The sequence below is a fragment of the Salmo salar genome, chromosome ssa01 (genome assembly GCF_905237065.1).
Source record: "Salmo salar chromosome ssa01, Ssal_v3.1, whole genome shotgun sequence".
NCBI classification, from domain to species: domain Eukaryota; kingdom Metazoa; phylum Chordata; class Actinopteri; order Salmoniformes; family Salmonidae; genus Salmo; species Salmo salar.
Genome location: NC_059442.1, coordinates 37380451 through 37406381, shown reverse-complemented (window position 1 = coordinate 37406381; position 25931 = coordinate 37380451). Strand labels below are relative to the sequence as shown.

At 42.3% G+C, this 25931-nt stretch overlaps 1 protein-coding gene across 3 annotated transcripts in view; it reads left to right on the top strand.

Moving 5' to 3' along the window:
• Positions 1–25931, top strand: part of prkd1 (protein kinase D1) — a 67914-nt gene that overhangs the window by 17409 nt on the left and 24574 nt on the right. For 2 of the 3 annotated variants that reach the window (XM_014192675.2, XM_014192658.2), the window contains exon 2: positions 23035–23173. In XM_014192675.2, the coding sequence (XP_014048150.1) occupies positions 23035–23173 (139 nt within the window). Of the gene's footprint in view, positions 1–23034; positions 23174–23978; positions 24188–25931 lie in introns of those variants that run through there. The other variant, XM_014192691.2, reaches the window with a different exon arrangement.

Genomic DNA, 25931 nt, shown 5'->3' with positions numbered 1-25931 from the left:
TAATTATTCCTTTCCCACGAACATTCGACCACCCATCAGAGATGATTGCAATATAGTCTGCTTTCTCTATGATTTGCTTGACCTTCACTTGAACTCTGTTGAACTCTGCATCCAGCAAATGAGTAGATAAAGCTTGTCTGGTTGGAGGGGTGTATGCTGTGCGAAGATCATTCAGAAATCACGTCCGATACACATTGCCTGTGAGCATCAGAGATGAGCCAGTTGCATACACAGCTTGAGCAAGACATTCATCAGCATTTCTCTGACTACGTTCCTCCATTGAGTCAAAAAAACTTCTGATTCCAGGAGGACCATGAACTGTTGCTATCGATAAGGTGTTTGATTCATAATTTTCACCTGACTTTTGTCAGAGGTTGCTTGTTGGGAGCGCTGAGGGAACTTTATGCACTTGGCCAGATGATTCTGCATCTTTGTTGCATTCTTCACAAATGATTTGGCACAGCATTTGCAAATGTACATAGGTTTTCCTTCTACGTTAGCTGCAGTGAAATGTCACCACACATCAGATTGTGCCTGTGGCATTTTCCTGTAAAGATTAGAAAAAAATGAGTAAAAAAAAACCAATACAATTCCATGTACAGATAAATAGTTAAGCAGTTAGATTAAACAACTCCTTTGTAAGATAAAAAAAACGTATGGAAACAGGTGAATTAACCCTACTCAATTAGCAGGCTCAAGCAAGCTAAAACCCACATGGTAGCAAAAACTAACTAGCAGAAATTGTTAACAAGTTAGAAATTATTTAAACACACTTTGCTGTAGGCTGCTATTTACTAGTTAACAAAAAATCATGCATGTCATGTAAATATATTCACCCCACCCAGTATTGTAATCAAAACTTACCAGAAAGCATGTAGTCCTTGGCTCAGACAGTGTAGTAGTGTGGTTCAATAGCATCTCATTAGTGTGCAAGATCTTGAGAATCAGCTGTACACGCAATAGAAGAGTGCACTGCACTGTGCATGCAGAGGGTTGCAATTCCACTGAATTGGGGATAGTTTAACCAAAATATGCCACAAGACCTGGAATCGCCTTATGTGTATCCCACAAAAAAGGTTCACTGTAATAAGTTACCTTTTTTGATGAATTTAAATTCCCGGGCTTAACTTCCCATGGAAAAATTCTGGAAATTTACAGGAAAGTTTACGACCCTTTGCAACCCTAAAAATAACGTCAACCTGGTCTGTAGGAAAGGGAAAAAAACAAAACAGGTGAAAAACATGGCCCACCTTCCCTGGTGAGGGTTCAGTCTCCTCGCTGCTCAGATGTACTCCAGATTGCGGTGGTCAGTCCAGATGAGAAAAGGGTGTTTAGCCCCCTCAAGCTAATGTCTCCACGCCTTCAGAGCCTTGACGACAGCCAACAGCTCCCGGTCCCCCACGTCATAGTTTCGCTCAGCCGGGCTGAGCTTCTTTGAGAAGAAGGCACAGGGGCGGAGCTTCGGTGAGGTTCCCGAGTGCTGAGAGAGCATGGCTCCAATCCCAGCCTCGGATGCGTCCACCTCCACTATGAACGCCAAAGAGGGATCCGGATGGGCCAGCACGGGAGCCGAGGTAAACAGAGCCCTCAGGTGACCAAAAGCCCTGTCCGCCTCAGCCGACCACTGCAAACGCACCGGGCCCCCCTTCAGCAGTGAGGTAATGGGAGCCGCTACCTGACCAAAACCCCAGATTAACCTCCGGTAGTAATTGGCAAACCCTAGGAACTGCTGCACTTCCTTTACCGTGGTGGGAGTCGGCCAATTACGCACGGCTGAAATGCGGTCACTCTCCATCTCCACCCCCAAGGTGGAAATGCGGTACCCTAGGAAGGAGATGGACTGCTGGAAGAACAGGCATTTCTCAGCCTTGACGTACAGGTCATGCTCCAACAGTTGTCCAAGCACCCTGTGCACCAGGGACACGTGCTCGGCGCGTGTAGCGGAGTATATCAGAATGTCATCGATATACACCACTACACCCTGCCCGTGCAGGTCCCTGAAAATCTCGTCTACAAAGGCTTGGAAGACTGATAAAGCATTCACCAACCCGTACAGCATGACGAGGTACTCATAATGCCCCGAGGTCGTACTGAACGCCGTCTTCCACTCGTCTCCCTCCCGGATACGCACCAGGTTGTAAGCACTCCTGAGATCTAGTTTGGTGAAGAAGTGCACCCCGTGCATTGACTCAATCGCCATGGCGATAAGAGGTAGTGGTAACTGTACCTCACCGTGATCTGATTTAGGCCTCGGTAGTCAATACACGGGCGCAGACCTCCCTCCTTCTTCTTCACAAAAAAGAAACTCGAGGAGGCGGGTGAAGTGGAGGACCGAATGTACCCCTGACGTAGGGATTCGGAGACATATGTTTCCATAGCCTCCGTCTCTGCCTGTGAGAGGGGATACATGTGACTCCTGGGAAGTGCAGCGTCTACCAGGAGATTTATCGCAAAATCGCCCTGTCGATGGGGTGGTAATTGAGTTGCCTTCTTTTTTGAGAAGGCGAGAGCCAAATCGGCATATTCAGGGGGAATGCGCACGGTGGATGCTACCACTAGAGTGAAAGCACCGCCAGCATTCAAGAGTGACCAAAACATCAGCCAGGAAGCATAGGAACTGAGAAGTGGTCTGTGGTCACCACCTGCCGAACCACTCCTTTATTGGGGGTGTCTTGCTAATTGCCTATAATTTCCACCTGTTGTCTGTTCCATTTGCACAACAGCATGTGAAATTTATTGTCAATCTGTGTTGCTTCCTAAGTGGACAGTTTGATTTCACAGAAGTGTGATTGACTTGGAGTTACATTATGTTGTTTAAGTGTTCCCTGTATTTTTTTGAGCAGTATATATATATATTTAGGGGTGGACCAGCTTAATATTGCGGGAAGAATATTGCTTCCATCAATGTAATTGTCTGCATCATTTCCAATCCCCCATATATTTTGGGGATAAATATATATATCCATCCACGCATGCATACATATACACATACAGCGAGGGAAAAAAGTATTTGATCCCCTGCTGATTTTGTACGTTTGCCCACTGACAAAGAAATGATCAGTCTATAATTTTAATGGTAGGTTTATTTGAACAGTGAAAGACAGAATAACAACAACAAAAAATCCAGAAAAACGCATGTCAAAAATGTTATAAATTGATTTGCATTTTAATGAGGGAAATAAATATTTGACCCCCTCTCAATCAGAAATATTTCTGGCTCCCAGGTGTCTTTTATACAGGTAACGAGCTGAGATTAGGAGCACACTCTTAAAGGGAGTGCTCCTAATCTCAGTTTGTTACCTGTATAAAAGACACCTGTCCACAGAAGCAATCAATCAGATTCCAAACTCTCCACCATGGCCAAGACCAAAGAGCTCTCAAAGGATGTCAGGGACAAGATTGTAGACCTACACAAGGCTGGAATGGGCTACAGACCATCGCCAAGCAGCTTGGTGAGAAGGTGACAACAGTTGGTGCGATTATTCGCAAATGGAAGAAACATAAAAGAACTGAGCTCAACAGTGAATGGTTCTGGTGCACCAAAGAAAAGTGTCAAGGGAAGCCAGTTTGGATTTGGCGTCACTCCTATCAAATCGCATCGTGAGCGTACATCATTGACAGAAACAACTTGAATTGCATCTTGTGTTGTTGTCCTCCATTGGCTAGCTAGTTAGCTAAAATTGCACCTTTCTTAAATTGGCCATGGATGGAGATAGGGATTTGGACTTGTGGCAAGCATTTTAGCCAGGTAGCCTAGGACAACAAAACATAAAAGCGTGTACTGTATGACAGTGTGATTGACCGTTTCGTCAAAATGAAAGAGAGGAAGATGGCATTGGCATTTCTCTACAAGTAGGGTGAGGCAACATGTTTTTCTGCTTGCACGAACACACACACACACACACACACACACACACACACACACACACACACACACACACACACACACACACACACACACACACACACACACACACACACACACACACACAGACACAGACACAGACACAGACACAGACAGAAATCAGAAACATGGACAGCCACATCTGATTTAGCTTACGTTGATTGGTCTAAATTGTTTTTGGTATCTTTTCATTGTATTAGACTAAGCATAGGTGATTTGATGTTGAAATGTTGATGTTGAAATGGTGCTGGAATAGTGCAGGCAGCTCCTGTTTTCTTTGCGACTAGCGGTAACTCTTCGTGGTTCTAAGTCAGTAGTTTTTTAGTGTTCCTAAATTGTCGGAAACATTAACACGCTTTTAGGTCATGGCTGTAGGTCATGTACAGTTGAAGTCAAAGTTTACATACACTTAGTTTGGAGTCATTAAAACTTGTTTTTCAACCATTCCACAAATTTCTTGTTAACAAACGATAGTTTTGGCAAGTCGGTTAGGACATCCATTTTGTGCATGACACAAGTAATTTTTCCAACAATTGTTTACAGACAGATTATTTCACAATTCCAGTGGTTCAGAGGTTTACTTACACTAAGTTGACTGTGCCTTCAAACAGCTTGGAAAATTCCAGAAAATGATGTCATGGCTTTAGAAGCTTCTGATAGGCTCATTGGAGGTGTACCTGTGGATGTATTTCAAGGCCTACCTTCAAACTCAGTGCCTCTTTGCCTGACATCATGGGAAAATCAAAAGAAATCAGCCAAGACCTCAGAAGATAAATTGTAGATCTCCACAAGTCTGGTTCATCCTTGGGAGCAATTTCCAAACGCCTGAAGGTACCACGTTCATCTGTACAAACAATAGTGTGCTAGTATAAACACCATGGGACCACGCAGCCGTCATGCCGCTCAGGAAGGAGACGCGTTCTGTCTCCTAGAGATGAACATACTTTCTTGCGAAAAGTGCAAATCAATCCCAGAACAACCGCAAAGGACCTTGTGAAGATGCTGGAGGAAACAGGTACAAAGTATCTATATCCACAGTAAAACGAGTCCTATATCGACATAACCTGAAAGTCCGCTGAGCAAGGAAGAAGCCACTGCTCCAAAACCCCAATAAAAAGCCAGACTACGATTTGCAACTGCACATGGGGACAAAGATCGTACCTTTTGGAGAAATGCCTCTGGTCTGATGAAACAAAAATAGAACTGTTTGGCCATAATGACCATCGTTATGTGTGGAGGAAAAAGGGGGATGCTTGCAAGCCGAAGAACACCATCCCAACCGGGAAGCTTTCTTAAAATAAGGTGGTGATCCTAACTGACCTAAAACAGGGAATCTTTACTGGGATTAAATGTCAGAAATTGTGGAAAACTGAGTTTAAATATATTTGGCTAAGGTGTATATAAACATCCGACTTCAACTGTAACTGTTACATGCAATATTTTTTTGTGGACTTTACTGGACAGAGGTTCATCTCTAGTTTTGTGATAAAACAGAGTTGCGGTTGAATTTATTCTGCCACTGTGTCTTCTTATTGTCTCGGCCTATATATCACGGTCACAGGATATATGAACGAACAGTTTATAGAGCAAACAATGCAATTATCTCAACACAATGATCTTTTCTGGCTTCCCCAGTGATTTTACCCACGTACCGCAACTGTTCACAACACACCCTATGAGCCCTGGTCAACAGTAGTACACTATAGTACACTATAGGTAATAGGTTGCAATTTGGGACGCATCCAAAGGTTACAGTACAGAACATTTTTATACAAACCTTCTTCACAGTTAGAACTTAAACGTCCCTCCCTCTGTGGCCGCCATTTTTAATTAGCACACTGTGGACTAGAGCCTACCAGAGCCAGTGTAGAGTAGTTACTGAGAGACTGCACTGCGGTGGTGTGGGCATGCCAGCAGTACTCAAAGAGCTGCAAAATAGTCTCTAATAAAGTGTGAACATACAGCTATTAAGGTAACGATGAGAAACGTAACAGTCCTAAAATAAAACTATAATTAAATATAGTGCACAAGTCAAATTATTCAAAAAGAGCCTATTCTCTTTGTCGACTATAGGTGTGAGAGTGAGAGCTGGTCAAGAATACAGTACATTAGAGTACAGTAAATGTCAGATTCAGGTGTTAAACATCTCAAATGCTTGTTAATGAGTACAGTATACTGCATAAGATCAGTTTCGTATGCATACAGTATACGTACTTGTTTAGCTAAGTGAGTGAGCACTCCATACCATGGTTATTCCCTGTAAACTGAGGTGCAAGTACAGTATGGTAACAGTTAGGAATTTGAGTTACAGTGAAACACGTTAATTGATTTTGTTCCAGTAATTAGTAGTCACAAACAATTATTTACTTTATTTACTGGCCATGGACGCCCACCCATTATACCCCATGGTACCAATTATTTCCCAGCTCATTAATAGAAGAATAATTTCTAGCTTTCATACGAGACATTCTCTTTTAATGCATGCGTCCAATTCTAGGGTTGTAAAATTATGTTAACTTTACCAAAATCCACAGGTTTTCCAGAAATACTGGTTGGAGGATTCTGGATTTCCTGCTTATTCCCTCCTGATTTCAGGAATCTTCCAACTGGCATTTCTGGAAAACCTAGGAATTTTGGGAAGGTTACTGGAATTTTGCAACTCTGTTCAATACACCAGTATCCCTGACACTTTCAATAAATCACATCCATTATTTTGCAATTTAGCAATATGAACTGTGGTAGGGTTAGTCTAGACTAGAGCCTTCGGCTTGCAATTGTGTGTTTTGTGAGCATTTCTCTGTACTGTATACCGTTCTGAGGGCTACAAGAATAGCAATAGTTGCAGCAAAAGCTCTTCTATGGCCGCCAGTCAGTGTGTATGCGTGTGCGTGTGTGCATGCGTGTGCGCAGAGTGAGGCAGAGAAACAAAAGCATGGTCGTCTAACAGTATTGACCAGTGGTTGTCTGTCACACCACAGCCAGCTACAGCCAGCCTGCAGAGCGCACTGTGAGAAACAGTTTGGAGTGGTAGACATGTGAGAAACCGGTGCTCATACCACGCAGGGATAATACCCTGGCTGGAGACTAGAGGCTCATTGACAGAAATGCACAATTTTGGTTTTACAGTAAGAGCAGAAGTAGACTGCATGGATATGGGCCTAGAGCAGAAGTAGGCTGTGTGGATATGGGCCTAGAGCAGAAGTAGTCTGCATGCATATGGGCCTAGAGCAGAAGTAGGCTGCATGGATATGGGCCTAGAGCAGAAGTAGTCTGCATGCATATGGGCCTAGAGCAGAAGTAGACTGCATGGATATGGGCCTAGAGCAGAAGTAGGCTGCATGGATATGGGCCTAGAGCAGAAGTAGACTGCATGGATATGGGCCTAGAGCAGAAGTAGTCTGCATGCATATGGGCCTAGAGCAGTAGTAGGCTGCATGGATATGGGCCTAGAGCAGAAGCAGGCTGCATGGATATGGGCCTAGAGCAGAAGTAGGCTGCATGGATATGGGCCTAGAGCAGAAGTAGGCTGCGTGGATATGGGCCTAGAGCAGAAGTAGACTGTGTGGATATGGGCTTAGAGCAGAAGTAGACTGCATGGATATGGGCCTAGAGCAGAAGTAGACTGCATGGATATGGGCCTAGAGCAGAAGTAGACTGCATGGATATGGGCCTAGAGCAGAAGTAGGCTGCATGGATATGGGCGTAGAGCAGAAGTAGACTGCGTGGATATGGGCCTAGAGCAGAAGTAGATTGCGTGGATATGGGCCTAGAGCAGAAGTAGACTGTGTGGATATGGGCTTAGAGCAGAAGTAGACTGCATGGATATGGGCCTAGAGCAGAAGTAGATTGCGTGGATATGGGCCTCGAGCAGAAGTAGACTGTGTGGATATGGGCTTAGAGCAGAAGTAGACTGCATGGATATGGGCTTAGAGCAGAAGTAGACTGCGTGGATATGGGCCTAGAGCAGTAGTAGACTGTGTGGATATGGGCCTAGAGCAGAAGTAGACTGCGTGGATATGGGCCTAGAGCAGAAGTAGGCTGCATGGATATGGGCCTAGAGCAGAAGTAGGCTGCGTGGATATGGGCCTAGAGCAGAAGTAGGCTGCATGGATATGGGCCTAGAGCAGAAGTAGGCTGCATGGATATGGGCCTAGAGCAGAAGTAGGCTGCGTGGATATGGGCCTAGAGCAGAAGTAGGCTGCGTGGATATGGGCCTAGAGCAGAAGTAGGCTGCATGGAGGTTGTCTGCTAATTATTTACGTAAAATATTCTGTTTGCTTTGAGTGTTCATGCGAAGTGGTGACTTAGGGTTTGAATAATCCAGATTAATAAAGCAAAAATTCTTCTTAACAAAGTATATTAGTTTACTCTTAGAACATAATGTTACTGAACTTAGTTTTTTATCAAAATTAAGCTTGAATTTCCTCTGCGAATTCTGCTACTTTTTTAATTTCAATGTGACTTTAGGCATGGTCCAAGCTGTGTAATTTAAAAACGAATTTCCCATCACCTCACAATATTTTTGTACAGCGCTGTTCTGGCTACACACTAATTGAAGCCAAACATAATTTCAAGGTTGACCTTTTTGTGTGGATAAGATGTTTAAAAATGTATGTGAAGAAACATAATACAATTTTCCTGTGAATGCGTGGTTAGCCTTGGAATTCATCTTTCATAGTTTTTTTTTAAATTCCTCATGCATTTAACAGTAAATGTAGTTGATGAATTTATGAAAACAACAAATTCACATCCCCACTAGCAATAAAAGACCAGAATATTATTCTCTCAGTCCACCTCTGAAAGTATGCCGTTGTTTTACTACTGGAGCGTTTGGTACCCTGATCCTCGCTATAAAGCATTTTCAGGTCTTCAGGTCTTGTGAAAGCAAAATGTATTCGGTAGAATTCTCACAAACGCTCCAGGAAACCGAACCAGGGAACCGAATTTCATATGTGAAAACACCCTAAGACACTTGTTGTTCAGCTGTAGCTGCTAGTGCTACTAATGTTTTTACATGTTTCTCTGTTCATGTAATTTTATCAGGCACATACGTATTACATTTTAAAATAAATTTACCTGGCCATGAGAATACTTGAACTTTGAACTCGACTGAGACATTTATAGTATGGGGTCACTCAGTCAGTGTGGATACTGCTGCCATCAGGGTGAAAGCAAAGAAGAGGTTGATGTTCCAGAACGGAAGGAAGGAAGGGCACCACAACGAGATTGTAGTGTATAGCGTAGGCGTGAAAGGACAGAACGGCAGTTACAGCTGTATCGGGGATTCACACAGGCTGAAGCGCTTTCAGAGGCTATTTCCCACTCAGCCAACGGACCAAGCCACAGCTGCTTCTAGCAGTGTTAAAAACAGTTGCTTGTTACACCATCCATGACACAACGTCAGCTAGCTACAACACTGACTGTGCCTATTGTTTGAGGGAAAAGATGGCCTTCAAATTGATGTTCTTTGTACATCGCACTTATCCATAAAAAACATATACATGTATAGCAGGAAAATAAGTGTTGAAAGGCCATCTTAGTTGAAAGTGCCTCATCAGTCTCCCCAATGAGGCAATATAACTAGTAACTAATGCCTGTGAAATTCCTGTGCTTTTAAAGTATCATATCTTCTCCATAGGGGGGTAAATGACAAGGATCGGCGCCTCTCTGCTTCTCTTTTGCTGGAAATGACATTCAGCAGATTTATGTGCCTCCGTTGTGTCAAGTAAATGAATAGCGATCAATCAGGAATAGAGCCTTGGGTTCCGCTGCCATGACAACCCTACTGTTACATTGGGGCTGCTGTCATGGTGACCTAAGAGTCAGTACCACATTTAGGCCTATGTCTGTATATATTTTTGTACAGATCTCATTAGAGGCTGACAGGGCAGAAATCTACTGCTGTTAACTAGGTAGAGAATATTGAGATGTACCTGTTCCTGGAGCTGTTTGAATTTCAACTTGACCAACATATTACTGCATTGCTATTAAGGTGTATCATTCACCACAGGATACAGTTGGAATGCTCCATACACCAAGATAATATTAGATTTATATCAGTTCAAACTAATAATATGTCATCCATGTTTTGATTACAAACTACAATCAATAAATAGGAATTAGAGCTGGGCCTTCTCAATGTCAATAAAAATACAGATCTACAACACTCTGACAACCTTTCCTCCTGCAATAATTATTCCATTAGTCCTACTGAGTGTTAATGTTCATTTGCTGTCAGACACAGCGCCATGTGTGATCTGTATTGACTGAGTGGAGCAGAGCAAAGGCTCATGGGGATTTAGAGCATGTGACTTAACAGATCAATTGCTGTCTCATTTATTAGTGGATGGAGTCATTGCTGACAGAATATTACAGAGGTAAGTTAGCAAAACTACATGAGGCCTGCACAGCAATACATCAGCTTTGATAGAGCTATGTTCATTTCCATGCCTCTTGAAGTTTGCTTTCTTTTTGCCTTAGACAATATTTGGTAGGGATTATCATTGCTCATTCTCATAGATTTGTAAAAAATGTACTAGGTCTTCTCCTCCTCTAGCTGTTTCTATTGCTTTCTTATCCTCAGGTGCTACCTTTGTAAAACCAGGAATTATCTCTCAGAGTTATTACAATAAAAATATTATACAAATCAATTCAGTGTTACTAACGAGTTCTAATTTGATTAACAGATGAAAACGACAATGTCAAACGTGTGTGTGTGTGTGTGTGTGTGTGTGTGTGTGTGTGTGTGTGTGTGTGTGTGTGTGTGTGTGTGTGTGTGTGTGTGTGTGTGTGTGTGTGTGTGGTGTGTGTGTGTGGTGTGTGTAGGGGTCCTGAGGGTATTACAGCACCCCCTGAAAAATCAGAATAGAAAAATTATATGATCTTTTTAAGTAGTACACTGGTCCTTTACTAGTCCTGTATTAGCAGACCGGTATAGACGTCTGTAGCGCGGGCAATTTCTTTCTTTCTTCTTCTGCACCCCCTCCCTCCCCCAACCATTTTCTGGCATGTGTGTGTGTGATGTGAGCTTAACTAGATGGTGAAATAGTGGGATTGGCTACATGTTGTTGTAACCAAGCTCAGCAGAGTAGATCAATAGCGGGTGATGCACAGCAGTGGTTCCCTCACCATAGAACACAGGTCAGTCAATATGTTGCTCTTTTCTTTGACATTGGATTGATAAGGGGGATGCTATTCCTAAAACTGTTTAGTAACCACGTACATCGTGTTTAGACGTATAGTGCAAGTTAGGGCTGGGCGATATGGCCAAAATATCATATCACAATATTTTTAGAATGTTTGACTGTATGACATATTTGAAGCCAATTTTACACTACCGTTCAAAAGTTTAGGGTCACTTAGAAATGTCCTTGTTTTTGAAAGAAAATACATTTTTTTTGTCGATTTAAAATAACATCAAATTGATCAGAAATACAGTGTAGACATTGTTAATGTTGTAAATGACTATTGTTGCTGGAAACGGCAGATATAAAAATAAATAAATGGAATAACTACATAGGCGTACAGAGGCCCATTATCAGCAACCATCACTCCTGTGTTCCAATGGCACGTTGTGTTAGCTAATCCAAGTTTATAATTTGAAAGGCTAATTGATCATTAGAAAACCCTTTTGCAATTATGTTAGCACAGCTGAAAACTGTTGTGCTGATTAAAGAAGCAATAAAACTGGCCTTCTTTAGACTAGTTGAGTATCTGGAGCATCAGCATTTGTGGGTTTGACTACAGGCTCAAAATGGCCAGAAACAAAGAGCTTTCTTCTGAAACTCATCAGTCTATTCTTGTTCTGATAAATGAAGGCTATTCCATGTGAGAAATTGCCAAGAAACTGAAGATCTCGTACAACGCTGTGTACTACTCCCTTCACAGAACAGCGCAAACTGGCTCTAACCAGTAACCAGAATAGAAAGAGGAGTGGGAGGCCTTTTAATGGACAAAAAAATTGCTTTTCTTCCAAAAACAAGGAAATGTCTAAGTGACCCCAAACTTTTGAACAGTAGGTTATGTTTTTGAATAATAAAAGCTGTAAATATGCTTCATTAGTAGTTTATGATCCTATGGGGCCCTTTTCTTTTTTGTGATTTGTTTTATACTATTCAATTAAATTTCAAACCTGGTTTATGACATTTTTTTTCATTTTCATCAATTTTGGAATCTCCTGCACACTGTAATAATTTCCACACAGAGCCACATTTGTTTTTTGTCTTTGTATGCCTTAATTTAGTCAAAAAGTAACTTTTTCTTTGTCAGAATAATTCTTCTCCTATATGACCATGTATTTTCAACATGATATCATAGGAAAACATCATCCTGGCACGTTATTGCAAAAAGGGTAAATGGTCCCTTGTAGCTGAGGTTTTTCTTAATACAGTCAATGGGAAAATATGTGTCACAGGGTTGATGTATTTCTAATTTATCTCATGTCTGTCATGAGATAAATCCCCTCATTCTCTTCTCTCTCCCCGTTATTTCACCCTCTCTACACTCCCCCCCTCCCTCACCCTTTCTGTCTCTATCACCCCCTCCCTCACTATCCCCCTTCTCTCTCCCTCCTCCCCCCTCCATTCTCTCCCTCCACCTCCTCTCTCCCTCTCCCTCTACTCTCTCCCCATTCCTCCTTCACTCTCTCCCCTCCCTACTCTCTCAGCCATCCCTCCTTCACCCTCTCCCCTCTCTTTCCCCGTTCTCCCCCTTGATACTCTCTCCATTTTCTCTCTCTCCTCCCTCCTCATTCTCTGTCCCTCCTTCTTTCCCTGCCTCCCCCTCCTCTCATCTCTCCCTCTCTTCCACAGACAGGTTGACAGACAGGCAGACACAGACAGGCTGATAAGCAGGCTGACCGACACAGACAGTTTCAAGTCAATCAACAACAAAAAAAGACCAATATCCTCTTCAGTATTAATTCAAGAATTCATAAGAAGGCTCTTAGTTTCTAGAACTGTAAGACCATTGTGTCCAATCGAGGGCAAAAATGCTTTGGGTTGGTTGACTTCAAATTATATATGCCGGGTTCCCCGGTCATTCATATGTAAAATCTGTGAAGATTAAACCTTTTTAAACCTTCAAAACCAGCCCTATTACCTCAAATTAAGTCACTTCCTGTAATCGCAGCAAGCTGAAATTCAATGTACTGTATGTCCTCCCAGGGACACTCTTTAATGAGTTTCAAGCCTTTACGTTAAGAATCGACTGTTCTACAAATGATGGAAGACGACATTGAATGTTCCTGAGTGGCCTAGTTACAGTTTTGACTTAAATCGTCTTAAAAATCTATGGCAAGACTTGAAAATGGCTGTCTAGCAATGATCAACAATCAACAGACAGAGCTTGAAGAATGTTTTAAAGTATAATGGGCAAATATTGTACAATCCAGCTGTGCAAAGCTCTTAGAGACTTACCCAGAAAGACTCACAGCTGTAATCGCCTCCAAAGGTGCTTCTACAAAGTATTGACTTAGGGGTGCAAATACTTATGTCAATTAGATTTCTGGATTTCATTTTCAAGAGATTTGCTTCATTTCTAAAAACATGTCTTCACTTTGTCATTATAGGGTATTGTGTGTAGATGGGTGAGGAAAAAAAAGATTTAATCAATGTTGAATTCAAGCTGTAACACAACAATGTGGGATAAGTCAAGGGGTATGAATTCTTTCTGAAGGCGGTGTATGTTAGCAAATGTTGTATACAAAAATACAATTAAACATCCCACACAATGTATAAACATATTACAATTGGAACAGGCCAACCATGATTCAACTTATCTAATGAGTTGATAATCTCGTGGGCTGGAATAGAAGTCTACTCACCCAGTAAATCAGGGATCAGTGAAGCAAGGTTGGCAACCTTGCTCCACATTTCACCTGAAATTATGCTTTAGTAATAATAGCATACTTGTTGCTACTCAATTATCTACTGTTGTTTAGACTAAGAAGTCTAATCTTTACATGAAGTAATGAAGTGTTGATTATTTGAATTGAAGCGTTTAAACTTGTTTTAATTGTTAAACTATTATTCAAAATGAACTAGTGTTGATGTTGATCAATCACATATCACAGTCCTGCAATAAAGAGGGGAAGGGGTTCTGTCTCTCTGTCTGTGTTGTCTTCTCAAATAAACATTTGTAAGATCTCTCTGTGTATCAGCTATGTGAATCCATTTTGCAGCTTATCATATGGCAGGCATCGCCAATACAGCCATAGGCCTACAGTATGATGGCATTACTGGACTTATGGGCATCTGTCATCTGAAGCATATTTTTTACATGTTGAGCTGAATGTTCTTAATTTAAAATGATACCAGTAGACAATGTATATGAGGCAAACCATATACAGTTGAAGTCGGAAGGGGAAGTTTACACACACTTAGGTTGGAGTCATTCAAACTCGTTTTTCAACCACTCCACAAATTTCTTGTTAACAAAATATAGTTTTGGCAAGTCGATTAGGACATCTACTTTGTGCATGACACAAGTCATTTTTCCAACAATTGTTTACAGACAGATTATTTCACTTACAATTCACTGTATCACAATTCCAGTGGGTCAGAAGTTTACATACACTAAGTTGACTGTGCCTTTAAACAACTTGGAAAATTCAAGAAAAAGATGTCATGGCTTTAGAAGCTTCTGATAGGCTAATTGACATAATTTGAGTCAATTGGTGGTGTACCTGTGGATCTATTTCAAGGCCTACCTTCAAACACAGTGCCTCTTTGCTTGACATAATGGGAAAATCAAAATAAATCAGCCAAGACCTCAGAAAAAAAATTGTACACCTCCACAAGTCTGGTTCATCCTTGGGTGCAATTTCCAAATGCCTGAAGGTACCACGTTCATCTGTACAAACAATACTATGCAAGTATAAACACCTCATACCGCTCAGGAAGAAGACGTGTTCTGAGATGAACGTACTTTGGTGTGAAAAGTGCAAATCAATCCCAGAACAACAGCAAAGGACCTTGTGAAGATGCTAGAGAAAACAGGTACAAAAATATCTATATCCACATTAAAACGAGTCCTATATCGACATAACCTGAAAGTCCGCTCAGCAAGGAAGAAGCCACTGCTCCAAAACCGCAATAAAAAATGCCAGACTACGGTTTGCAACTGCACATGGGGACAAAGATAGTACTTTTTGGAGAAATGTCCTCTGGTCTGATGAAACAAAAAATAGAACTGTTTGGCAATAATGACCATCGTTATGTTTGGAGGAAAAAGGGGGAGGCTTGCAAGCCGAAGAACACCATCCCAACCATGAAGCACGGGGGTGGCAGCATCATGTTGTGGGGCTGCTTTGCTGCAGGAGGGACTGGTGCACTTCACAAAATAGATGGCATCATGAGGAAAGGAAATGATGTGGATATATTGAAGCAACATCTCAAGACATCAGTCAGGAAGTTAAAGCTTGGTCGCAAATCTGTCTTCCAAATGGACAATAACACCAAGCATACTTCCAAAGTTGTGGCAAAATGGCTTAAGGACAACAAAGTCAAGGTATTGGAGTGGCCATCACAAAGCCCTGACCTTAATCCTATAGACATTTTTGGGCAGAACTGAGAAAGTGTGTGCGAGCAAGGAGGCCTACAAACCTGACTCAATTACACCAGCTCTATCAGGAGGAATGGGCCAAAATTCACCCAACTTATTGTGGGAAGCTTGTGGAAGGCTATCCGAAACGTTTGACCCAAGTTAAACAATTTAAAGGCAATGCTACCAAATACTAATTGAGTGGATGTAAACTTCTGACCCACTGGGAATGGGATGAAAGAAATAAAAGCTGAAATAAATCATTCTCTCTACTATTATTCTGACATTTCACATTCTTAAAATAAAGTGGTGATCCTAACTGATCTAAGAGGGAATTTTTACGAGGATAAAATGTCATGAATTGTGAAAAACTGAGTTTAAATGTATTTGGCTAAGGTGTATGTAAACTACTGACTTCAACTGTACCAGATGTTGCAGACATAAAGTGGTTCAGTGCCAATTCAACCCTTGTAATTTAGGTACAGCATAAAAATAAGGAGATGTCAATTAGGCTGCAAGAGCATTACAGGTAACTCTTTGAGGTTAATTTTATTTTAGTTCATTCATTTTAGCAATGTTGCTTGCTAAATGATTGCAGTTGTTTCCATATGCAGTGAGGGAAAAAAGTATTTGATCCCCTGCTGATTTTGTACGTTTGCCCACTGACAAAGAAATGATCAGTCTATAATTTTAATGGTAGGTTTATTTGAACAGTGAGAGACAGAATAACAACAAAAAAATCCAGAAATGTTATAAATAGATTTGCATTTTAATGAGGGAAATAAGTATTTGACCCCTCTGCAAAACATGACTTAGTACTTGGTGGTAAAACCCTTGTTGGCAATCACAGAGGTCAGACATTTCTTGTAGTTGGCCACCAGGTTTGCACACATCTCAGGAGGGATTTTGTCCCACTCCTCTTTGCAGATCTTCTCCAAGTCATTAAGGTTTCGAGGCTGACGTTTGGCAACTCGAACCTTCAGCTCCCTCCACAGATTTTCTATGGGATTAAGGTCTGGAGACTGGCTAGGCCACTCCAGGACCTTAATGTGCTTCTCCTTCAGCCACTCCTTTGTTGCCTTTGCCGTGGGTTTTGGGTCATTGTCATGCTGGAATACCCATCCACAACCCATTTTCAATGCCCTGGCTGAGGGAAGGAGGTTCTCACCCAAGATTTGACGGTACATGGCCCCGTCCATCGTCCCTTTGATGCGGTGAAGTTGTCCTGTCCCCTTAGCAGAAAAACACCCCCAAAGCATAATGTTTCCACCTCCATGTTTGACGGTGGGGATGGTGTTCTTGGGGTCATAGGCAGCATTCCTCCTCCTCCAAACACGCCGAGTTGAGTTGATGCCAAAGAGCCCCATTTTGGTCTCATCTGACCACAACACTTTCACCCAGTTGTCCTCTGAATCATTCAGATGTTCATTGGCAAACTTCAGACGGGCATGTATATGTGCTTTCTTGTGCAGGGGGACCTAGCGGGCGCTGGATTTCAGTCCTTCACGGCGTATTGTGTTACCAATTGTTTTCTTTGTGACTATGGTCCCAGCTGCCTTGAGATCATTGACAAGATCCTCCCGTGTAGTTCTGGGCTGATTCCTCACCATTCTCATGATCATTGCAACTCCACGAGGTGAGATCTTGCATGGAGCCCCAGGCCGAGGGAGATTGACAGTTCTTTTGTGTTTCTTCCATTTGCGAATAATCGCACCAACTGTTGTCACCTTCTCACCAAGCTGCTTGGCGATGGTCTTGTAGCCCATTCCAGCCTTGTGTAGGTCTACAATCTTGTCCCTGACATCCTTGGAGAGCTCTTTGGTCTTGGCCATGGTGGAGAGTTTGGAATCTGATTGATTGATTGCTTCTGTGGACAGGTGTCTTTTAAACAGGTAACAAACTGAGATTAGGAGCACTCCCTTGAAGAGTGTGCTCCTAATCTCAGCTCGTTACCTGTATAAAAGACACCTGGGAGCCAGAAATCTTTCTGATTGAGAGGGGATCAAATACTTATTTCCCTCATTAAAATGCAAATGAATTTATAACATTTTTGACATGCGTTTTTCAGGATTTTTTTGTTGTTATTCTGTCTCTCACTGTTCAAATAAACCTACCATTAAAATTATACTGATCATTTCTTTGTCAGTGGGCAAACGTACAAAATCAGCAGGTGATCAAATACTTTTTTCCCTCACTGTATAGCCAGTACATGCTTCTATGTATCACTAACCCTGAATAAGCTAGCGACTGGTCTAACACAGCTAACCTTTTAGTTTAGTAATTTGCTGTTTCTATTAACATTTAGTTGGCTTTATAATTGTGAGAGAACTAGCTCGTAAAAATATTGATATGGCCAGCATTGTAGACCATTTCTCCCCTCTTGCTGACGCTTTAGTTCATCTTAAAACCTTATAAAATGTTATGTCACCAGTGCTTGTTTTGTTCACATTTTTATTCCTCATGCACCGTTGCTCCTACGTCACTAATCCGGTAGTCACCTTTGGAGCTCCGGCCAAGCAAGGCATTTGATTGGTTTGACGTGTTGCGAGGCATAACTGATTTACAATGGGTTCCGACCCCTCTTTAGCTGATTTGTGCCATGGAACTTCACCAGGCTTCCCATTTTAGGGAAGCCTGGTTCAGGTCGAGGCTACCCAAACCCTAACCCTAGCTTCATATCAACTCCCAGCTCAACCCTAAACCTAGGGTCAACCCTATCTTTAACCAGAGCTTCATATCAACTCCCGGCTCAACCCTAAAACTAGCGTCAACTCTATCCCTAACCCTAACCCTAGCTTCATATCAACTCCCGGCTCAACCCTAAACCTAGCCTCAACCCTATCCCTAACCCTAGTTTCAGATCAAATTTCGGCTTAACCCTAAACCTCAACCCTATCCCTAACCCTAATTTCATATCAACTCCCGGCTCAACCCTAAACCTAGGCTCAACCCTATCCTTAACCCTAGTTTCATATCAACTCCTGGCTCAACTCTAAACCTAACCTCAACCCTAACCTTAACCCTAGTTTCATGTCAACATCCCGGCTCAACCCTAAACCTCAACCCTAACCCTAACCCTAGCTTCATATCAACTCCCGGCTCAACCCTAAACCTAGCCTCAACCCTATCCCTAACCCTAGTTTCAGATCAACTCCCGGCTCAGCCCTAAACCTAGGCTCAACCCTATCCCTAACCCAAATTTCATATAAACTCCTGGCTCAACCCTAAACCTAGCGTCAACCCTAACGCTAACCCTAGTTTCATTTCCACATCCCGGCTCAAAATCATGTTGTGATCCTAATCGTCCCCCATTGATGCAATGTATTCACTTAGGCATCAAACCTGTGACACTCATCTTTTCCCATTGACTGGAATTTATTGACATAAGATTAATGTGATTGAGGCTTATCTTTTCCCATTGACTGGAATTTATGGGCATAAGATTAATGTGATTGAGGCTTATCTTTTCCCATTGACTGGAATTTATGGACATAAGATTAATGTGATTGAGGCTTATCTTTTCCCATTGACTGCAATGTATTGACAAAAACATCAACCTTGTGACACTCATCTTTTCCAATTGACTGCAATGTATTGAGAAAAAGTCAGCTACTATGACATTTAACCTAGAAACCTGCCAGGATGACGTTTTCAGGCTGATAATTGGGAGGTATTTTTTATGTAGTTATTGGCAGTTCATACTTTCACCACAAAGGGCAGTGTGCAGATTTCTAGGGTCCTTTTGGCACCTGCTCTGCTTGTTCAAGTTTTATCTTTCAATTATTACATTTAACAAAGCAAACATTGAAATACTGTTATGTGAGGTATAACAAAAATCCAAACCGGTCCCTGCATCAATACCGGTATAGCGAAACACAGTTTACCGCCCAGCTCTGGCATTGTGCTTGTTGACCTAAAGCACACCATAGTTTGACCTCAGACTTTAGATAGATTAGTGAAACGGACAGTTAAAAATCCAATGATGTTCTACAACAGAACATGGTGAAACAGACCATTCTCCTTTTACTGTTTCTAAATAGCATTGGTGCAACGTGACAATGTGCTGCTCTATCCGATATGTTTCTATCTGAAACATTCTGAATGTTTAACCTCACTAAATACACCACAGGTTTGTTTTGTATCTTTGCTCTGGGCTGGTTTCTAGTATCCTGGGTCTTTAATTTAATTAAGCACAATACATTTTCTAACTGCATTAAAAGAGAGTAATGGGCCCCTAGTCTGCATCTGTTAATGTGGGCACTTTTGCAATGGACTGTTGCCTGTTTGGCTAAACACCTACCTTACATTTACCAGAGAAGGACAATTGTCAAGTCTGTTTGTAGGCTATAGGCTTCTGCCTCTTGGTAAAGATTGTACAGTTGAAGTTGGAAGTTTACATACACCTTAGCCAAATACATTTAAACTCAGTTTTTCACAATACCTGACATTTTATCCTAGTAAAAATTCCCTGTCTTATGTCAATTAGGATCACCACTTTATTTTAAGAATGTGAAATGTCAGAATAATAGTAGAGAGAATGATTTATTTATTTCAGCTTTTATTTCTTTCATCACATTCCCAGTGGGTCAGAAGTTTACATACACTCAATTCGTATTTGGTAACATTGCCTATAAATTGTTTAACTTGGGTCAAACGTTTCGGGTAGCCTTCCACAAGCTTCCCACAATAAGTTGGGTGAATTTTGGCCCATTCCTCCTGGTAGAGCTGCTGTAACTGAGTCAGGTTTGTAGGCCTCCTTGCTCACACACGCTTTTTCAGTTCTGCCCAAAAAAATTCTATAGGATTGAGGTCAGGGCTTTGTGATGGCCACTCCAATACCTTGACTTTGTTGTCCTTAAGCCATTTTGCCACAACTTTGGAAGTATGCTTGGTGTTATTGTCCATTTGGAAGACCCATTTGCGACCAAGCTTTAACTTTCTGACTGATGTCTTGAGATGTTGCTTCAATATATCCACATAATTTCCTTTCCTCATGATGCCATCTATTTTGTGAAGTGCACCAGTCCCTCCTGCAGCAAAGCAGCCCCACAACATGATGCTGCCACCCCATGCTTCACGGTTGGGATGGTGTTCTTCAGCTTGCAAGCGTCCCCTTTTATCCTCCAAACATAACGATGGTCATTATGGCCAAACCGTTCTATTTTTGTTTCATCAGACCAGAGGACATTTCTCCAAAATGTACAATCTTTGTCCCCATGTGCAGTTGCAAACCGTAGTCTGGCATTTTTATGGCGGTTTTGGAGCAGTGGCTTCTTCCTTGCTGAGTGTCCTTTCAGCTTATGTCGATATAGGACTCATTTTACTGTGGATATAGATACTTTTGTACCTGCTTCCTCCAGCATCTTCACAAGGTCCTTTTGCTGTTGTTCTGGGATTGATTTGCACTTTTTGCACCAAAGTACGTTCATCTCTAGGAGACAGAGTCTCTCTAGTCTCCTTCCTGAGCGGTATGACGGCTGCGTGGTCCCATGGTGTTTATACTTGCGTACTATTGTTTGTACAGATGAACGTGCTACCTTCAGGCGTTTGGAAATTGCTCCCAAGGATGAACCAGACTCGTGGAAGTCTACAATGTTTTTCTTGAGGTCTTGGCTGATTTCTTTTGATTTTCCCATGATGTCAAGCAAAGAGGCACTGAGTTTGAAGGTAGGCCTTGAAATACAACCACAGGTACACCTCCAATTGACAAAAAAAGAAGCTTCTAAAGCCATGACATCATTTTCTGGAATTTTCCAAGCTGTTTAAAGGCACAGTCAACTTAGTGTATGTAAACATCTGACCCACTGGAATTGCGATACAGTGAATTATAAGTGAAATAATCTGTCTGTAAACAATTGTTGGAAAAATTACTTGTGTCATGCACAGAGTAGATGTCCTAACCGACTTGCCAAAACTATAGTTTGTTAACAAGAAATTTGTGGAGTGATTGAAAAACGAGTTTTAATGACTCCAACCTAAGTGTATGTAAACTTCCGACTTCAACTGTCTATAACATATAAGCTGTAAAATAAGGCATCATAAGGGCTATTAACAGTCCATCATTATGGGGCTCCTTAATCAGCAGCATAGCACCAATGCAATTCCATTTGAAGAGGCATATTTCTTTGCTATAACTTACATTGTTACTGAATGGAGGCTGTGATGAACAGCTTTGTAAATATCTCTGAAGATCCTTTGGAGCTATATTATCAATGGGCAGTTGGGTATCAGTGCTGTATCATCATTTGTGAAAGGTTGAACCCTGGGCTCTGTAAATTGAATTTAGAGACAGCATCATTGTTCCTCTAAATGTTATTAGGTTAATCTGCCCTAGTCTGCTGTGTGAGATGCCTCCAGAAGGGTCTCTATGGAGACAGATTTCTTCTTGTGTTGCCTGAAAAGAAAGCAGAGAAGGACATCTTTAATTTGACTATTAAGATATTTTTTTTTATTGTCTGAAAGGAAACGATTGTACATTTCTTTCCACTTAATCAACAAGCAATAGAACAACGGATCTGTTTTGGACAGAGCTATAGTCAACCAAACAAGAAAACCTATCAAATGTTAACCAATGCCAGCTACTATCTTCTCCTTTCCCCCTTCTGATAACCAGGCGACGAATCGCATCTCTGCATGTCTGTCAGACATATCAGTGTGGATGACGGATCACCACCTCAAGCTGAACCTCGGCAAGACGGAGCTGCTCTTCCTCCCGGGGAAGGACTGCCCGTTCCATGATCTCGCCATCACGGTTGACAACTGCCTTGTGTCCTCCTCCCAGAGTGCTAAGAACCTTGGCGTGATCCTGGACAACACCCTGTCGTTTTCCACTAACATCAAGGCGGTGACCCGATCCTGTAGGTTCATGCTCTACAACATTCGCAGAGTATGACCCTGCCTCACACAGGAAGCGGCGCAGGTCATAATCCAGGCACTTGTCATCTCCCGTCTGGATTACTGCAACTCGCTGTTGGCTGGGCTCCCTGCCTGTGCCATTAAACCCCTACAACTCATCCAGAACGCCGCAGCCCGTCTGGTGTTCAACCTTCCCAAGTTCTCTCACGTCACCCCGCTCCTCCGCTCTCTCCACTGGCTTCCAGTTGAAGCTCGCATCCGCTACAAGACCATGGTGATTGCCTACGGGGCTGTGAAGGGAACGGCACCTCCATACCTTCAGGCTCTGATCAGGCCCTACACCCAAACAAGGGCACTGCGTTCATCCACCTCTGGCCTGCTGGCCCCCCTACCTCTGAGGAAGCACAGTTTCCGCTCAGCCCAGTCAAAACTGTTCGCTGCTCTGGCACCCCAATGGTGGAACAAGCTCCCTCACGACGCCAGGACAGCGGAGTCAATCACCACCTTCCGGAGACACCTGAAACCCCACCTCTTTAAGGAATACCTAGGATAGGATAAAGTAATCCTTCTAACCCCCCCCCCCTAAAAGATTTAGATGCACTATTGTAAAGTGGTTGTTCCACTGGATATCATAAGGTGAATGCACCAATTTGTAAGTCGCTCTGGATAAGAGTGTCTGCTAAATGACTTAAATGTAAAATGTAAATGTACTCTTTTTTTTCTCTCCTACACAGTTACCTGAGTGTGGCTTCTATGGGATGTATGACAAGATCCTGCTGTTCCGCCACGTCCCAGACTCAGAGAACATCCTCCAGCTGGTGAAATGTGCTACAGACATCACAGAGGGAGACCTGGTGGAGGTGGTGCTATCAGGTAAGACCAGTACGCACTACATGTTACACACTACCTGGTTGAGGTGGTGCTATCAGGTAAGACCAGTACTCACTACATGTTACACACTACCTGGTGGAGGTGGTGCTATCAGGTAAGACCAGTACTCACTACATGTTACACACTACCTGGTTGAGTTGGTGCTATCAGGTAAGACCAGTACTCACTACATGTTACACACTACCTGGTTGAGGTGGTGCTATCAGGTAAGACCAGTACTCACTACATGTTACACACTACCTGGTTGAGGTGGTGCTATCAGGTAAGACCAGTACTCACTACATGTTACACACTACCTGGTTGAGGTGGTGCTATCAGGTAAGACCAGTACTCACTACATGTTACACACTACCTGGTGGAGGTGGTGCTATCAGGTAAGACCAGTACTCACTACATGTTACACACTACCTGGTGGAGGTGGTGCTATCGGGTAAGACCAGTACTCACTACATGTTACACACTACCTGGTGGAGGTGGTGCTATCGGGTAAGACCAGTACTCACTACATGTTACACACTACCTGGTGGAGGTGGTGCTATCGGGTAAGACCAGTACTCACTACATGTTACACACTACCTGGTTGAGGTGGTGCTATCGGGTAAGACCAGTACCCACTACATGTTACACACTACCTGGTGGAGGTGGTGCTATCAGGTAAGACCAGTACTCACTACATGTTACACACTACACACTACCTGGTGGAGGTGGTGCTATCGGGTAAGACTATAGTACACACTAGAATAGGGCTGTGTTTGTTAGGCATCAAACGGAAGGAAATAAACTGAAATGGGGAGGAACTACCCAAACTTGACCAATAAGAAACATTGATTGTGGTTTCCTGTTGCAAAATGTTTCAAAACATTTTGTTACGGCTGCCATGATTTAAAACGACCCAGGCCCTCCTTAGGTCACACATGACACAATGTCTTCCTCTGGATTGAGGTGTTTCTATCCATGCCCTACGCATTTGAATATGTAGCATGCTCCTGTTTGAAGGTGAGTTCTGTTCACCTGTGTTCTGTTTGCATATAGGCTAATCTCTGTTAGCATATGTCGTATACATTCATATGACCTTTTTCCACAGTGTTTTAATGCCATAGAACATAGGCCTATTGCATTCACTGCTTCTCTTCAGCAGTTTTTTCTGTTAGTTATGTAGCCACTAGAATATACCATTTGATATATGGAAGAGGAGTGAACTCTCCTATGAACCCTTGATTTTGAATAATAGCAGGAAGTGGAAGGTTCCTTTTGTTTTTGTTCTAAATGCAGAACGTGTTCAAGCTTCATACAGATTGTGAACAGAGTACAAAGCATCTCCATAATAGCAGCTTGAAAAGGAGGAGAGAGACACAATGTTACCCAGCTTAATGGAATAATCAGACGACACAATGATAATAGTGAGGACGTAATGTTACATTTCATAGTATCTAAGTGGCATAAGCGTGTATATTTTCTTTGTGCTTAGCTAATAGCTACTGTATGGTTAATTTTACTCAGTCATCACAACAGACAAGAACATGGATAACTGGCTGCATGACAAGCACAGAGCTTGAGGGCATGTTGGTGTCTAGCTGATATAGCCAGCTACAGAAGATCATTCATTCAGATAATATCTTAAATCCACCATAGGGTTAGCTGCCAATCAGAAACACCAACACACAAGTCAGGATCTGGAGATTTGGAACTATGCCAATATGCAAATTAACCAATTACTGTAAGTTCTATCTCAGATGCCCGTCTCTTGTGAAGTAATAAAGCATTTATTAAAAATAACCAAATAGTAAGTCGTCACTCAAGTCTTTAATCATCTTTGTGTATTGAACCAGTGATGTCGATCTGCTTTGTTTTGGCAGTCTTCTGCTCCCCTCCACCCCCTCCAGTTGTTTGGCTGCCGCACCTGGCAAAAAATCAGGGGTGTGCTTATCCTAGCCCAGGAGTAGGAAGTGATCGGAGTATCGCGTTTGACACTGCTAAAGTGTTTTTACAAACGCTTGGCAGGCTTTCTCTTCCCCCTCTGTGTGTTACAGTATGGCAGGTAATTTAGTTGTGGCTGTGGTACAGAGACGGGGGGAGACATTGGGTAGATTGACACCTCCACTACCCCCTGGCTGCACCCCTCGCTGGGAAGGAGAGGGCTCAGGTGATTTAGTGATTTACATGCCCAGATGAACACATTCTCATGACACTTTTTAATGACACACTCGACAGCTGAGAGAGCAGTGAGCACAGAGTAAAAGTAACACAGGAAGAACCTTACAACTGTCAGAAAGAAGCAGTGAAGACTAGACTGTCTGTGATTATTAATTGTGATCATTCCCACTGCGTGGCTGCTCTGAACAAAATGTGTCCTCAGTTGATTGTGGTGTGTAAATTGTTGTCTAGTTCTGTTACTGTTTCAGCATCGGAGGCTGCGCGAAGTGAATCATAACAGAGAACTGCATGGATTCTAATGTGTGGCTATTGTGTTACATTATAAGAGGTCACATGATGTAAAGGTTCACATGGGTATGTCTTACTGCACAGATGCCGCTAACACTGTCTGTGTCTGTCTGTCTGCAGTATTGTCTTGTATTACTCTCGTTGTTCAGTTCATCTCAGCTTATGCTAGCACTCACATTTGAGGTAGAAGGTCAAAACAAGTTATAATCTTGTTCTGTTCTTGACTCTTGATAAGCTCAGGAAGTATGAATGGAGAGAGTGTCATGCTAACATAGAGCAGCTACAATAGGAGGTTCAC